The 14,934-nt window shown below is 49.4% G+C and overlaps 1 protein-coding gene across 3 annotated transcripts in view; it reads right to left on the bottom strand.

The window, feature by feature from the left end:
• The window catches only part of CRTC3 (CREB regulated transcription coactivator 3), a 91,409-nt gene that overhangs the window by 33,492 nt on the left and 42,983 nt on the right, over positions 1 to 14,934 (bottom strand). For all 3 annotated transcript variants that reach the window (XM_035024186.1, XM_035024185.1, XM_035024183.1), the window contains exon 2: positions 7,323 to 7,442. In XM_035024186.1, coding sequence (XP_034880077.1) covers positions 7,323 to 7,442 — 120 coding nt within the window. The remainder of the gene's footprint in view (positions 1 to 7,322; positions 7,443 to 14,934) is intronic.

Genomic DNA, 14,934 nt, shown 5'->3' on the forward strand with positions numbered 1-14,934 from the left:
AACCAAAAGAGAGCTGCATTAGATTTGTCGTGTGCTCAGGGTTGTGATCTCAGGGTTGGGAGACTGAGCCCCGTGTCAGGCTCCGCACTCAGTGTGGAGTCTGCTTGGGTTTCCCTCTCCCTTTGCCCCCCTTCCCGTTCTTTCTCTCTCTCTATAAATAAATCTTTCTTTAAAAATTTTTTTTTAAATCATAATATTCTCCTGCTAAAAAATCTTTAATGATTCTATATAGAAGCTGTCATCTGCTTGGGCTCAGGAGGGAGGGGAGGGGCCTATCATGCAGGTCTGGCCTGGGCGTCCCAGAATCTGGCACTCATACGAGGTGTCGCTCATAGGTTCCCAATGATTTGGTGTGAACGGCGTCCTCTCTGAGGAGAAGCGTTATGATCCCAAGTTTCACTTTCTGTGTATTCATTTTGTCCTATCCAGTTAGCTTATTCCTTCATCTGAATCAAAGTCAATACAATAGAAGAGAGGATTTTCAACAGAGTACCGTTTCTTCAACATTAACTATTAGGCTTCACGTAGACGAAGGGCAGACTGGAATAGTGCAGGAGGAGACAGAAGAGGCGAAGGTGGTCATGAAATAAGCAGCTCCCCCTCCCCCTGAGACGAAACACTCCAGCATCTTGGCCAACAGAGCCATCAGCGAGGAGGTGCTGACTCCCACTACCTGTGGTTATCTATCTTTCCCTTTCCTGCAGTTTGATGAATCTCCATCCAGAAAAGCTAACACAACTCAGTGTGCAGGGATAGAACAGGAACATGATGGTCAAACACCGATTACTTCAACGTCAAGGTTCCAGTTTGCATTTTAAGCTTTCCGATGTATATTAACAACATGAAATGTAGTGATTTCCTCAAATTTGTTTTTTATGGGCGCCTGGCTATGTTGCCCAGGCTGGAGCGCAGCAGCTCTTGACAGGAGCCATCCCCCTGCTGACCTGCTCTGTCCTGCCCTGGGAAGCTTCGCCCCTCCTAAGGTAACCGGGTGGTCCCCCACTCCTGCAGGTCACCGTGTTGGTGCAGAACTTAGCCCAGACACCTGACCGGCATGGCGCACTACACCCCAAAGTCCCGAGCTCAAGTTGTGCCCCCCTCAGCCTCCCGAGGGGCCAGGGCCCGGGCGCGCCACCATTCCTGGCTGGGATTTTTAATACGACCAGGCTGAGGCATCAAATGTGAAAAGATGTGACCTCTGAGCATTCTTAATTCTCACTGTCACGTCTCATTTATTGAATATTAAAAAACCCAAGAACTGGGGCGCCTGGGTGGCTCAGTTGGTTGGGCGACTGCCTTCGGCTCAGGTCATGATCCTGGAGTCCCGGGATCGAGTCCTGCATCGGGCTCCCTGCTTGGCAGGGAGTCTGCTTCTCCCTGCCCCTCCCCCCTCTCATGTGCGCTCTCTCTCTATCTCATTCTCTCTCTCAAATAAATAAATAAAATCTTAAAAAAAAAAACAAAAAAACCAAGAACTGTTGGCATCAAGAGAACCACTAATGTTATTATCGTCTGACAGTTAAAGTCAACCGAAGGGTGGGGCGCCTGGGTGGCTCCGTCGTGAAGCGTCTGCCTTCAGCTCAGGTCATGATCCCAGGGTCCTGGGACTGAGTCCCACATCGGGCTCCCCGTTTGGGGAGGAGCCTGCTTCTCCCTCTCCCTCTCCCTGCTGCTCCCCCTGCTTGTGCTCTCCCGCTCTATCAAATAAATAAATAAAATATTAAAAAAAAAAAAAGTCAACCAAAGGGAAACCTAGAAAAGGTTCACTTCTTCTTCTGCAGATTTCCGAAAGGTTCATTCAGGTGGCTCTGACTACTCCACCACACTGATAGGTCCTACAGAACCACCTTAGGATGGGGAAAATAGCCTTATTTGTAAACCTGAATTTACCATTAATTCAACAAACATTTTTGGAATGCCTACCAGCTGCCAGCAACCAGAGAAACACAGGGTTTTCAGCCAGCCAGACCAGCTCCTCGGCCAACCCCCCCCGCCCCCACCCCCGCCCCAGTCAGTTAGCCTACGATAAAGAGGTTTCTACCTGCACCTCTGTATCTGCCCCACCCAATGCACTCCTTCCCGGCTCCTTTGCGGCCTCCTCCTCTGCCTCCAATCCTGCCACTCCCGGAGTTCTGGGCCTCGCAGCCTCTCCCCAGGGAGCTGCCGGGGAGAAGGGCCGCAGAATTGCTGGGTGCCCCGCAGCGGGGGCAGCCCTGGAGGCTGGAGACACTTGGGGCGGTGTGCCGAGGACCCAGGGCCGGCCCCCCCCCCCCCAAGCTCGCCTGGGTCAGCCCCACCCCGGCCTCTGGCTCGAGGCGGCCCTGGGAGCGCAGCAAGTCACAAACCCAGACCCCCGGCTGCCAATAGTGTGTGGACCCCAAGTCTGAGTCTCCTGCTGCCCCTTCAGCTTCACAACAAAAGTACTTCAGACTCCACCTGAAAACCTCCTCCTCCTCCTCCCTGGCGCCTCTGCCCCTTTTCTAGCCTGCCCGCCCGTATTTCAGTATTTCCCTGACCGAGGTGCTCCCCAAGTGCCTACAGCTCTGGAGAGGAAACTCCTCCTCATGTTCCTGCCTCAACCCAGTGACAAAGGGGCGCCCCTAACTCCTTCTCCCCATGGGCAGCTGCAGAGGGAAGCTTCTTACTCACTCTTCCCCAAAGGAAGGGGAGTAGCTCTTCTGCTGATAAGACAGGACATCTGTTGGCCCACGTACCCATGGGTGGAGTCACTGAGCCACAGAAGCGCCAGAGAGTTCCACCCTGTGTCTTTTCTGCGCTCCCTGCCTCGTGGTTGGAGAGCACAGCCAGGCTTCTTCTTTTGGCTTCCTGTTCCCCTGTAGTAAGTGCACCTGGGGCAGGGCTCAGGAGTGGCCTGCTGGAGGCAGCCTGGACGCTGGCCACATCGTCTCCTAGCCTCGAGGACTCTGGGTCCTCCCGGGCCGGCGCTCGCGGGGCAGGCTTGTGACCTCCCGTGTAGCTGGCGGGGCGAGGGAACTCCGAGTCAGCTTAATAGAACCCGCCCACCAAGACGAGTTCCAGGGTCAGATTGAAGACCTAAAGCTGGTCACAGTTGGGTTCCTTCCTCATTTCTCAATCATGTCTTTGCCATCACGCTACTTCCTCTTGTCCTTTTTGCCTCCGACTATGTCCTGCTAGAATACATCTTAAAATCAAACGTTGAGGGACGTGTAGGAGTGGGACCCTCTGGAGTCCTCGCGTGTATGAGAACGTCCTCCTGCTTCCCTAGGCACACGCGTGACAGCTAGGTGGCATGGGGAATTCTGAAGTCTGACTCGGTTCCCCTGAAAACTCTACACCCCAGCCGTTTCCTTGTCCTTCACAATGGAAATCACTGATGGGTATTAGGTAAAAATTGGGTGTTGTGATCCAATAAATTCTGTCAGTCCTGGGTGAAGAGACCGTTTCTTAACTGCAGGGCTTCTTGGAACCCTAACCTCAACTGTGAAGCTCAGGGTGGGGGGACGGAGAGTAGCGTTGCCTCAAACCTAACAACACCCTGCGTGTCAAAGAAACAGTGTTCTATAAACCAGCGCCCTAAAATTTTCATCTCATTGTATGAAAAGAATCAAAGCAAAGCCTGTTCCAAAGAGGGAAGCCATTCCTAACTTTGGCCGGTCTTAATGCCTCTCTTCACGACCGTCCGTGCTGGTTTCTCAGATGCAATGTACTCTTGAACCTTGTTGGGAATATAAATCAGAAATTTCCCAGACATTCACTCTTTTTCTCGCTTTCTAAAAATACATTTAGAGGAAGGCATTTTCTATTATTCTTCAGTGTGTCCCCTTCTTTCTCACTGTTATTATCCACGGGGATAATATTTATGTTAATTGTTCAGAAATTCAGCAAGATGGGGTTTGGGACCCTTGTCTAATGCCCTCGAGGAGTGAGGAGGGCTGCTGAAGGCATGAGCACTTGCAAAAGGGTAGAAGAGCCTGTATTCTGAGTTCTCAAGCTCAGGCCCCAGCCAGGGACCAGGCAGGGCCTCTCCTGTGCCCTGAGGGTGGCCCCAGGCCAGAGTCCAGAGGGACAGCGTCCTGATCTTTGCCTGTGGCGGCCACCCATGCCAGCAACAAAGCCCACGGCCCTCGCCTTCTCGGACGCCATGGCCGCCCACTGCAGAAGGAATCTCCCCAGCCCAAGCTCTGCTTTGCTCTAGCTGCCTGCTCTGGGCGGAAGCCAGAATATTTATGAAACAATGTTCATTTTATGTATCATAGGACTGAACCCTTGTCTAGGCTGGTCTGCCCCTTCTAAAATAACTTCCAAGCCAAGAAACAGCTGTAAGAAGACAAGTCTGAATACATTTTTTCTCTTTGTCCTAACAAACTGTTCAAACCAGTGTTAACACTTGCAAAGGACAGAGTGGGTAAGAGGCGTTAGGGAGGTAACAGACACACACGTGAAAGGCCACCATTTTAAGCAAATTATTTCTAAATCAAATGAATGTGGCCATGAAAGGAAAGATGGAATCTTTCTCTAAGTTCTCCTGAATCTATTAGCATCTTCGACATAAAATCATCCCTCTCCTATATTTCATGGGACTCATGGTCCCTTGATTCTGCAGGAGAGACCCCCTGTCCATTTAGGGACAGGCCTAAGCTTTTTTGAACGAGCAGATGTCCAGCCCCCGGGCCCCAGCCAGATGCTTAGGAAGAGCATATGGAGAGATGTTTCAGACCTGTACTGTGTGATGAACTTTAATTTATCTGCATATTTAGTTTTTGCTTCCCCTCCCCTTTGGAGGTGACCTGCTTTTTGCTGTTGCTGTCACAAGGTGACTCGTCCATGGGGTCAAGTTACACCCTATGATAAATAGGGTGTAACTGGAAGGAGACAGAGTCCCCTGAACATACGGTGTAGTCACTCCTTCCACGACTCTGCACAAGACATTCCCTCTGCCTGGAATGTTCCCTCTCCAGCTGTCTTCCTCTCTCTGTACCACTTAGCACCATGTGCGGTCATTTGCCTTAATCATTGCTGTACTGTTTGCTGTCTGTCCCCTCCCCCAGACTGTACACGCATGAAGGCAGGGACATGTCTTATTCACCACCGAGTCTCCTGTGCTTAGAACAATACTTGTACAGGGCCACCTGGGTGACTCAGTCGTTAAGCGTCTGCCTTCGGCTCAGGTCGTGATCCCAGGGTCCTGGGATCAATCCCCGTGTCGGGCTCCCTGCTCAGCGCGTAGCCTGCTTCTCCCTCTGCCTCTCCCCCTGCTCATGCTCTCTCTCAAATAAATAAATAAAACCTTAAAAAAAAAAGAACAGTACTTATACGGAGAAGAGACACTGTAGCTATTTGCTGAATACATGAATGCATTATCCCCTTACTTGTTGCTTCCTCAAGCCTCAGATTTACCTCCAGGACGCCTTCTCTGGCCCCCCAACACTGGTCCAGGCTACCCCTCCTACGAGCTCACACAGCCCGCGTGGTCTCAGCTACAGCTCTCCACACTGTGCTGTGATCACTGTGAGCGCCGTGAGGGCAGGGAGCATATCATGCTCGCCGTTACACCTACAGTGTCTAAACGGGGCCTGACACTGTGAATACGTAAATTATTTTTCAGTGAATGAATATCCCCCTCTGACACTTTCCTTTGATCCCCTCGTCTTCTAAGTTATTCCTTCAGTTAGAGAAGCAGTGAACATTATGTATATACCTAGACCACACTTGCTGCAAAAAGGATCTGAGATAGCTACAAATATGTATTTATAAATATGGCACGTGTATATTATCATATTTAGAGAGAACACCTACAGGAGAAAAAAAGAATGGAAAATTGGAGAAAAACATATTGTTAAATCAAACAAAGAAACTCTCAAAGCCTTTTGCCTGAAAACTCCCAGCCATCTAGACAACGGTCTGATGTACTTAGTCCAACCACACATGTGCACTAGCGGAAGAACCGGCTGGATTCTATGGAAGTTAGGACAATTCCAGAAGGAAACCCGCGGACTCAGCCGTCATCCCCACCATCCCTGACAGTGGTCACGAAATCCACAAAGACTACAAGTCAGCGTCTCTCGTGGACCAAACGTGGAAACAGTTTGGTCACAGTCACTATCCCTGCCTCCAAATGGGAAACAGCAAGAAATGGGGGTGGGGGAGGCAGGAGAGGTCCTGGTTCCCTGTGTGGGTCCCACAGCTCCTCCCACAGGGCCTCTCTTGACGGGGGGTCCCGGGCCGACCCACCGAGTGGTCCCCTGAGCGGGGAGAGGCCCAGGCAGGGGCTCAGCTTGCCCCGGGGCTGAATCTGTGCCCTTCCAACCTCAGCAGTGGAATCTCGGACAAGTGACTTTGACGCTCAGTTTCCTCCTTGGAAAACGGGAGTTTAAAAAAAACGAACTATTCAGTGAGTCTTGAGGACTACATGACACATCAATTGCCCAGCACAGTGCCTGGCATGGGTAGGTGCTCAGCAAACATGCGTGCCCTCCCCCCACTTCCTGGTTTCTCGTGAAGCCAGCTCCACCATCACTGCCAGGAATTCGGCTCTGCAGTAACCCTCACCCCGCCTTCCTGTGCCCTCCTCCACCCGTGAGGAGCGTGCAGGGAGAGCGCCCGCCCTCCTGGCACACTGCTTCTCTGTCCGCTCCCACAAAACCTCCACAAAACCCAGCTCAGCTCTGTGTCCCTGAAGCCCTGAGCACAGAGCTGGTGGCCCAGCGGTGACCTCCCCCCACCCCCCGAGCCCCGGCCCCCAATAAATGAAATTATCAGGGGAATTTGCAATCTCCTTCTCCTTATTCCTACTTAACAGCATAGGATTTGGCCGATGGACAGTGTAAGAATTTTCCTAACTACCAGCTTTATATCTCAGGTGTCATTTGCTGAGTTTGGAACTCCAAAAATAGAAGATCCTATGAAATTTCTGCTGTAAGTTCTAACGGCAGGTCACCAGGTCAGCAGGAATAAAAATAAGTCACTTATCTGTCTGTTTTAGCTAGACAGACTAACTCTCTCTAACCTGGTTCAAAGTCAGGTTTAGCTCTGACCCTGGCTACTTTCTGAAGAAAATGCTGAGGAGGCCTTGCAACAGGGCTGAGTTACAGGCTGTTTATGTTATGTCCCTTAACTCAACTCTATCAATGTTTTCATCAAGTAAATACCCGCGATGATCTTTCCAACTTTTAGCTGCAGAGATGTTTCTAGTTTCCAACTCATTTATTTTTATTGCCTCCATTCATCAGATAAAATGAAGGCTTTGAGGCCAAAGGGGAACCGTGGGGAAGATAAGTCCTGAAAACCTTTCAAACATTTCAAAAACTCATACTCCACGCCCAGACAACGAGAAAGGATATTTGTCGTCCCGGCTTGTCCCCGGACCTTCGATGGAGAGGGTGGAAGCGGGTCCTGGATGGCCTCTCTACCAGCCCGTGGTGGCGGGTCCCCCGCACGCTATCAGCCTGGTGAAGGGAGGGCTGCAGAGAGAAGGGACAGGAGTCAGCCCGTGACCATGAAATTGCCACTCACCCTCAAGAACAACAACAGGTAACAACAGCAGATGAAAGGACTGATTTCAGGTTTCTACAGGTGTTCACGACTGGGCCTCGAGTCAAGGCAAATCAAATCAGGTAGCACGTGGAGCTGTTTCCATAGGGTTACAGAGCAATTTAAAACAGTCTTCTGTGTGTTAAGGTGAAAGCTGAAAAAATGATAATATTAAAAGCTGTCGTAATTCAGAGGTGGGACTACGGGTTCATACATCACACCCCAGACACTCAGAAGTACACCTGAAATGCACAAGAAGCATATCTAAGATAGAGATAAGCTGGGTACCTACAGATCATGGACTATTTGTTCTGCAGAGAGTCTTTTTAAATTTTTTATGAATTGACAATGTTTAAAAATTCCGGTTTGAGGCTTCCAGTGAAAAACCCGAACCCCTTGGCCACGCCAGTCCCACATTCCCATGTAGCAGAAGGGGCAGAAATCGAGAGTGGCTGCTTTCTCTGGGTGGGACACCCATTCTCAGGCTTTGAATGCTTATACCAGACCCCTGGATTGACTTACTATGTTAGACATTTGAGTTTGTAGCCCCTGAATTAAGCAAAGAGAGAATACTACCTCAACACAAGTTGAAAATGTGCAACTCATTATTCCCCCACATGGCACAAGTGAAAATATAAACAGATTCAGGGTAAATCCATGCTCAATAAAGCCAAAGTCCTTTGTTAAGGAGGCTTGGGGTACATTTGTAACATTTTTGAGACAGGCACCATAGAAGGCAAGTTGGTTTTGGTTGTCGAAGACCAAACGCTAGGCTGTACCATCATATCACACATATGATGTGTTAAGGGCTGTGTTTGTGAAACATATGAAAACAGCTTTTCTTTTATGTAAATGGAATCATATGTAAATAGTTAGCTTACTCTGAAGGGAATCACATAATGGAATATGTTTTTACAGGGAAGCTTCTTTTAGCTAAGAATTGGTCATTAATTTTTCTTTGTTAAACATACGGATTTTCTCACACTGGATTTGGGGATGACTCCTATTTCTCCTCAGCGGGCTGATAAAATGTCTGGGCTAATTGAGTCTAACGGTTCTAATCTATTTTTACAACCCGAATCTGTTAACTCCTAAAATAAAGAGATCTTGGGGAGCAACAACTTCTGAGGGCCTGGAAGACAGACAGCCATCATGACGGGTAAGCGGGCTGTTGATCTCAGACGATACAGCACACTCTTCCAGGGAGTGACAAGTCGAAATACCTTTGTAAATCAAGAGGATGCATACCCACACTTTTTCAGAGCCTGTTTACACGTAGACAGAAGGGACAGATGGCTTTGTTCCAGGATAAAAGGGAGGATTCTCTGGTAATGCAACCACTATTCACTACAGCGATGTTAAATGTACTTGAAAACACAACGTTTTCACTGAGGAGTCTCAGAGCACAAATACTCCAGACTGGGCTCTCAGAGGCCAGCCTACAGAGGTGGGGCTGAGAGTCTTTAGAAGGGGTTCTGAAAAAGCAGAAAGTTCTGGGAACGTCTTACAGACTTCCTATGATACACATACGTGCTATTTACACTCGCTTCTTCTGCATTCATCCCCACGGACCCGAATCCTGTATTGCTACTTGGACTCAGTTGGGGGGCAGGGGGGATGGTCTCTGCTAACATTTTAATTTCCTTCTCTTCCTCACTGTGGACTACAACTCTCTGCCCCTGTGGTAGCTGATCTCCCTCCAAATGACACTGGACTACTGAGCCTTTTTGACTCACAGGGACCTGCCTTGTTTGTGAAATGAGCTCAAGCTGGTGTTCAGTCAGGGAAGCCGGGCGCTGAGGTGGACTTGGAGTGAGGAAGCCCGTGAAACACTATGGCGTTAGCCTTGCTGAGAGCTAAGATTCTGTTATTTAAAAACGTACTCTGGGGCGCCTGGGTGGCTCAGTCGGTTAAGCCTTCAACTCTTGGTTTCGGCTCAGGTCATGATCTCAGGGTCATGGGCCTGAGCCCTACATCGGGCTCTGTACTCAGTGCGGAGTCTACTTGGGACTCTTCCTCTCCCTCTCCCCCTGCTCATGCTCACTCTTTTTCTTTCTTTCTCTAAAATAAAATACAATCTTAAAAAAAAAAATGTATTTCTTAGGTCAACTTTAATACAAAAAGAACTAGAACCCTGGCACCCTGAAGGCCAAGTACATCATACTTTCTGTTCCTTTTCAAGTTTTATTCAGCTTTTACAAGGCTTGTACCCACAAAGCACATCTATTTTTATGGTCTATATTCTGTACTCAACAGTATTTTGTGAACAGTTTTCTGGATACTCTGTAGCCCTTCTAGTTACTAATTCAGGAGGTGCTCAGTACTTCACTTCTAACCTTCTAAGGCCCACCCTCCATGCTGCAGTTCAAAGAAGATGTGATTTGGAGTCAAACGATTCCAGTCCAGAATCCCTTACTAACTAGCAAGTCACTTCACCTTATCTGTAAAGTGGAAATGATGCTGCTGATAACTTCCTCACAGGCTTGTTGAGAAAACGAAATTAGATCATGCATGTGAAAGCTGCCTTGTCCCAGGGATACTGGGCGCTACCGGCTGAAGTGTCCTCCCAGCCCCACCCTGATTGACAGGCTGAAGCCCTAACCCCCAGTGTGACTGTCTGTGGACCCAAAACCTTCAGGAAGGTAATGAAGGTGAAATGAGGTAATAAGGCTCTCATCTAATAGCACTGGGATCCCTATAAGAAGAGGAAGAGACAGCAGGAGCACGTACACACAGAGAAAAGGCCGTGTGAGGACAGGAAGAGAAGCCTCACCAGAAACCAACTCTGCTGACACCTTGATTTTGGACGTCCAGCCTCCAGAATTGTGAGAAAATAAATGTCTGTTGTTTAAGCCATCAGGTCTGTGGTATTCTGTTAGGGCAGCCCAAGCCGACTATGACCACTGGGCATGAGCAGAGGATGCATGTCCAGGTGGGTGGATGCTGGGAAGCATCTTGTTAAAGGTGAGGCCACCCTACAGAGTCCTTTTATGGACTGCAAGAGCCGCACCACTGTTAGGGGCTCACTCAGTATTCTGAGCCTCCCAAAGTATCCCCAAGGGACCTAGATCTTCGTTAGGCACCCATCTGCCGCCCATGCCAGGGCACCTCTAAAAGCTGCCACCTGGGACGAATGGCTGGAAAGAACACTGGCAGGGCCCTGTGACTGGCTTCGGCCAATGGCTCATGAGCAGACGTTGATATGCGTTTGTCCAAACAGAACCTCTCGTACACTTTTCCTGCTGCCATGAGAATTCCATGCCCAGATAGGGATGCTCCCTCGGCCTCTGAAGGAGAAGAGACGTGGAGGAGAGCCACAACAACAGCGAGGAGGAGTTTAAAAAAAAAAAAAAAAAGCGTGCTCAAAGTCCCAGAGTTTGGGGAATGGTTGTTCCCACAGCAAAGCTGACTAATACGTAGTGACAGCAGAGAGAGGCCGCAGTGAGACAGAGAGTCCTATATTTTTTGAAGAGCACCAAGAGGGGTGCCAAGTCGAAAGAGCCTGCAAATTGGTTCCTACGTGTTTTGAGGATGGCCTCAGGCTCGGACTCTGCCAAACGCCATCCTGTTTCGGAACACGGGACCCAGACACCAAATGAAGACAAGAAAGCTTCTGTGCCTCCATCTCCAAGAGCTCCTTCCCCGTTGATGTCGGGGCGCCAGTGCTGGACCACCCACAGACAGACCAAGCACATGCTTAGGACACCAGCAAGGCAAGGGCAACGCAGAAGAGGAAGGATCTACTTGAGAGGGTGCCCAATAACGTTCAAAGTATCATTGTGGGAAAAATCAGAATTGAGCTGGATTTCCTTTCCTTTTTGTCTTGGGATGGTTTAACGGTTTTTATTCTGAAATACATACACAGATGGGGGGTCCAATAATCTCTGCAGGGCCTGAGTCAACACAAGTCTTCACACGGCCCCCTGGGCACTAGACAGCAGATGGGAGCGGCAAACCGGGGGGCAATGTTCTCAGTGGCAGCCGAGATAATGCAGAGTCGCCCGCGTCGGCAGCCTGACGATGAGGTTTGGCACCAGGAGGCTCACCCAGGAACCTTAGCAGCGAAGGGGTAAGCTATCAAATTCTGCTTCACATTGTGACCTAACTGCCAGGGGCTGAGTGTGGGAAGAAAGGACGGAGTGGTCACCCGAGGCAGGGGAAAGGTGGATTCTGGGCGTCAGTCACCAAATCTGAGAGAAGGCAGACTGCAGTTGGAGCGCAGCCCGAACACCAAGGGTCCACAGACCTCAACAGTGAAGAGCAATGAGCGGGGTTCGGGGTGGGGGGCAGGGGGGCAGAGTGACTCCTGAGTTGGCTACAGCCAATTCTCACCAATTCTGTGGTTGGGCTTTGGGGGAAAGGAGGCATATCTCGAGTTCAAGGCGCTGCTGAGAACTGGATGTCCACGTGCACACTGCCCTGGTCTCGGGCTCATGATTGTTTCTGCAAGTATCTCCGTGTGGATGGCAAACTGGCTCAGGTGTGCAGGTATTAGGATGGCTGCTGGGGGGAGGGTGGCGTGAAAGGGCCAATACTGATGGAGAACTCTTTCTGAGATGAAACAGGATGTCTAAATCTTCCAAAGAAGCGGAGTTGTCCATTTCCGGGGAGAAGTCCAGAGCCAATGGCATAGACTACCGAGCGCTCCGAGCACTCCCCCAGGGGACCAAGATCTCATTTAGGCATCTTTGTGTGTGTAGGCACCCATCTGCTGCCCACCTCACATCACCTCGGAGAGCTGCAGCCTGGCATGAATGGCTGAAAAGTTGCAGCTGACTTTCCTTACCTTTCCTAGGGGGAAAAATACTTCCTCTGATTAGGCACTGCTGATCTATCAACGTGACCTATATTTGCATTAACCCTTTTAGCAGATGTACCACATTGTTGGCATATCAAGTTTGTGGTTAATTAGAAACCCCAGACCTTTCCACGTGACTAATAAGCCATAAGCAGATTCCTACTAAGCCCTTGTTATGAAATGAGCTCAAGTGTGAGAGCTTGATCCCAGGACTCCGAGATTATGACCTGAGCTGAAGGCAGAGGCTTAATCGACTGAGCAGCTGGCTACAGTATATTCTTTGCCCGTGAAGGACCAAGTAGCACTTTTTTCTTGCTACAAAGATCAATTCTAGCTTATGATGGTATTTCTATACGATGTTATTAAAAGAGGGAGAAGTGGAGTGCCTGGGTGGCTCAGTCAGTTGGGTGTCTGCCTTCGGCTCAGGTCATGATCCCAGGGTCCTGGGATAGAGCCCTGCGTTGGGCTCCCCACTCAGCGGGGAGTCTGCTTCTCTCTCTCCCTCTGCAGCTCCCCCTGCTTGTGCTCTCTCTCTTTCTCTCTCTCTCTCTCGGTCGAATAAGTAAATAAATAAATCTTAAAAAAAAAAAGGGAGAACTATAACTTGCAAATTTTCTCACGTGAAAAATGAATTTCTAAATGCTAATAGGATGACTAAATATGTTTTTACATTGTAAGAAGCTTTAGTGAGTTTTTAAAAATGTATTTAAAAAGATAAATAAAAATGTATTTAAAACATGCACATGGGATGCCTGGGTGGCTCAGTCGGTTAAGCATCCCACTCTTGATTTCGGCTCAGGTCATGATCTCAGGGTCGTGAGATCAAGCCCCACATCAGGCTCTGCCCTGAGTGTGGAATCTGCTTAAGATTCTCTCTCTCCCTCTGCCCCTCCCTACCCCAGCTCACATGCATGTGTGCGCTCTCTCTCAAAAAAATAAAAATGAAATAAAATAAAAACAAAACATGCAGAATACCAGGATGAAGCATGCAAACAGTTTCTTTGAAAAGCCTTGATCCAGAATATCCTAACTGCAGCGTCTTTACAAAGGGGTGCCCAAACGGCATTCAAACAGAAACAATTCTACGTAAGGCAACTTTCAATAGCTCCACTGGCACGCCTGATGACTACAGATCAAGAAAAAAAAGATAAAACTCCTGTAAGAGAAGCATATGTTCTCCTGGAATACCACTGTCAACACTAGAAATACATCCTGGCAGGCAGCTTCGACAATACAGAGGATGTGCTCCGTGTGACGTCCCTGTTACCTTATGGTGTGAGGACAGGGGACTTGCCTAAACTAGGGGTGACTTAGGTAGCAACCTCACTCATCTCAGCAGCGAACCAGGAAACAAAGAAAGCCTCTAAGCAACAGAATCAGTTAAGAACCCCCAAGGGGTGGGGCGCCTGGGTGGCTCAGTCGGGTGAGCGTCTGCCTCTGGCTCAGGTCATGGTCCTGGAGTCTCGGGACTGAGCCCCGCATTGGGCTCCCTGCTCAGTGGGGAGTCTGCTTCTCTCTCTCCCTCCGCAGCTCCCCCTGCTTGTGCTCTCTCTCTCTCTCTCAAATAAAAATCTTTTTAAAAAAAAAGGAAAAAAAAAAGAACACCCAAGGGGAGCACTCAGAAGGGAGCCCCCTCAGGTCTTCCATCACGTCTTACCTGAGCCTAACAAACTGGGCCATCCCGTTTTCATGGGGATGAGCAAGAGGAAGGAACGGGGGCTGGTGGCTCATTAGGGTGAGCTTCACAAGTAAAAGCAAAGGGACTGCTGACCTCACCAGCCCCCCAGCTCCATGCTTTCCTTCTCCAGATGAGAAACCAGGATCCAGAATGAGGAGGGCCTTTTCTCAAGGTGACACAGCTAGTAACAACTAGAAGCTTGAACTCAGGACCCTGAGCCTCCTGCAGGGTTGGGCTCACCTCGCCGTTTTGCCTCCGTGGCTAAGGAGCCTACATAAAATCAGTTGTTCCTGAGACTGTGAGTGGATTTTTGCTGGCACACCACGGAAAGAAAGTAAAAAGGTAGGAAATTTTCCAGATAAAATTACATTCTCGTAAATCTTCCGAAGAGCTAAGATTTGATGGAAGGACACCAGCCCTGCTGGGATCTCGGACTGTCCTGCAGCATGAACGGCACACCTGCAACTTGCTATTGGACCCAGCAGTGCCAACTGCAGGTGTCGAACCTCGTATTTTATAAAAGGTTAGCTGAAAGTCCCAAGGCTATTTACTGACCATCCCACGCTTCCTCCTAGAGAATTAAGATGCTTCTTCAATCATTCTAAATTCCTCTGTTGTGCTGTCCCTCCTCCCCAGCAGGGCGGGGTGGGACAGCGGACTGGCTGGAAGTTTCACCTGGAAAGGGCGAGCCCACGCGTGGCCTCAAGGTCACACTTACACTCACTCTTGTGCTCTGCAGGACTTCCGGCCCGCCCGTGATGGTGTCCTTTAGTTCACTGCTTTAGTTCTTGGGAAGTTACGAAAGATTGGCCTCTAGGACTGAAGGAACTTCTCGTGGGGAAGAGTGAAGATTTAACACGTGTGGGAAATAGGGCAGGTTCCTTGAGCTTGAGGGGCTTTTTAATGCAGGCTCCAGTTAATGGAAGCTGCTACAGGCCCCCTCTTT

Source organism: Mirounga leonina, unplaced genomic scaffold (genome assembly GCF_011800145.1).
Source record: "Mirounga leonina isolate KUSES-001 unplaced genomic scaffold, KU_Mleo_1.0 Mir_178, whole genome shotgun sequence".
NCBI classification, from domain to species: Eukaryota; Metazoa; Chordata; class Mammalia; order Carnivora; family Phocidae; genus Mirounga; species Mirounga leonina.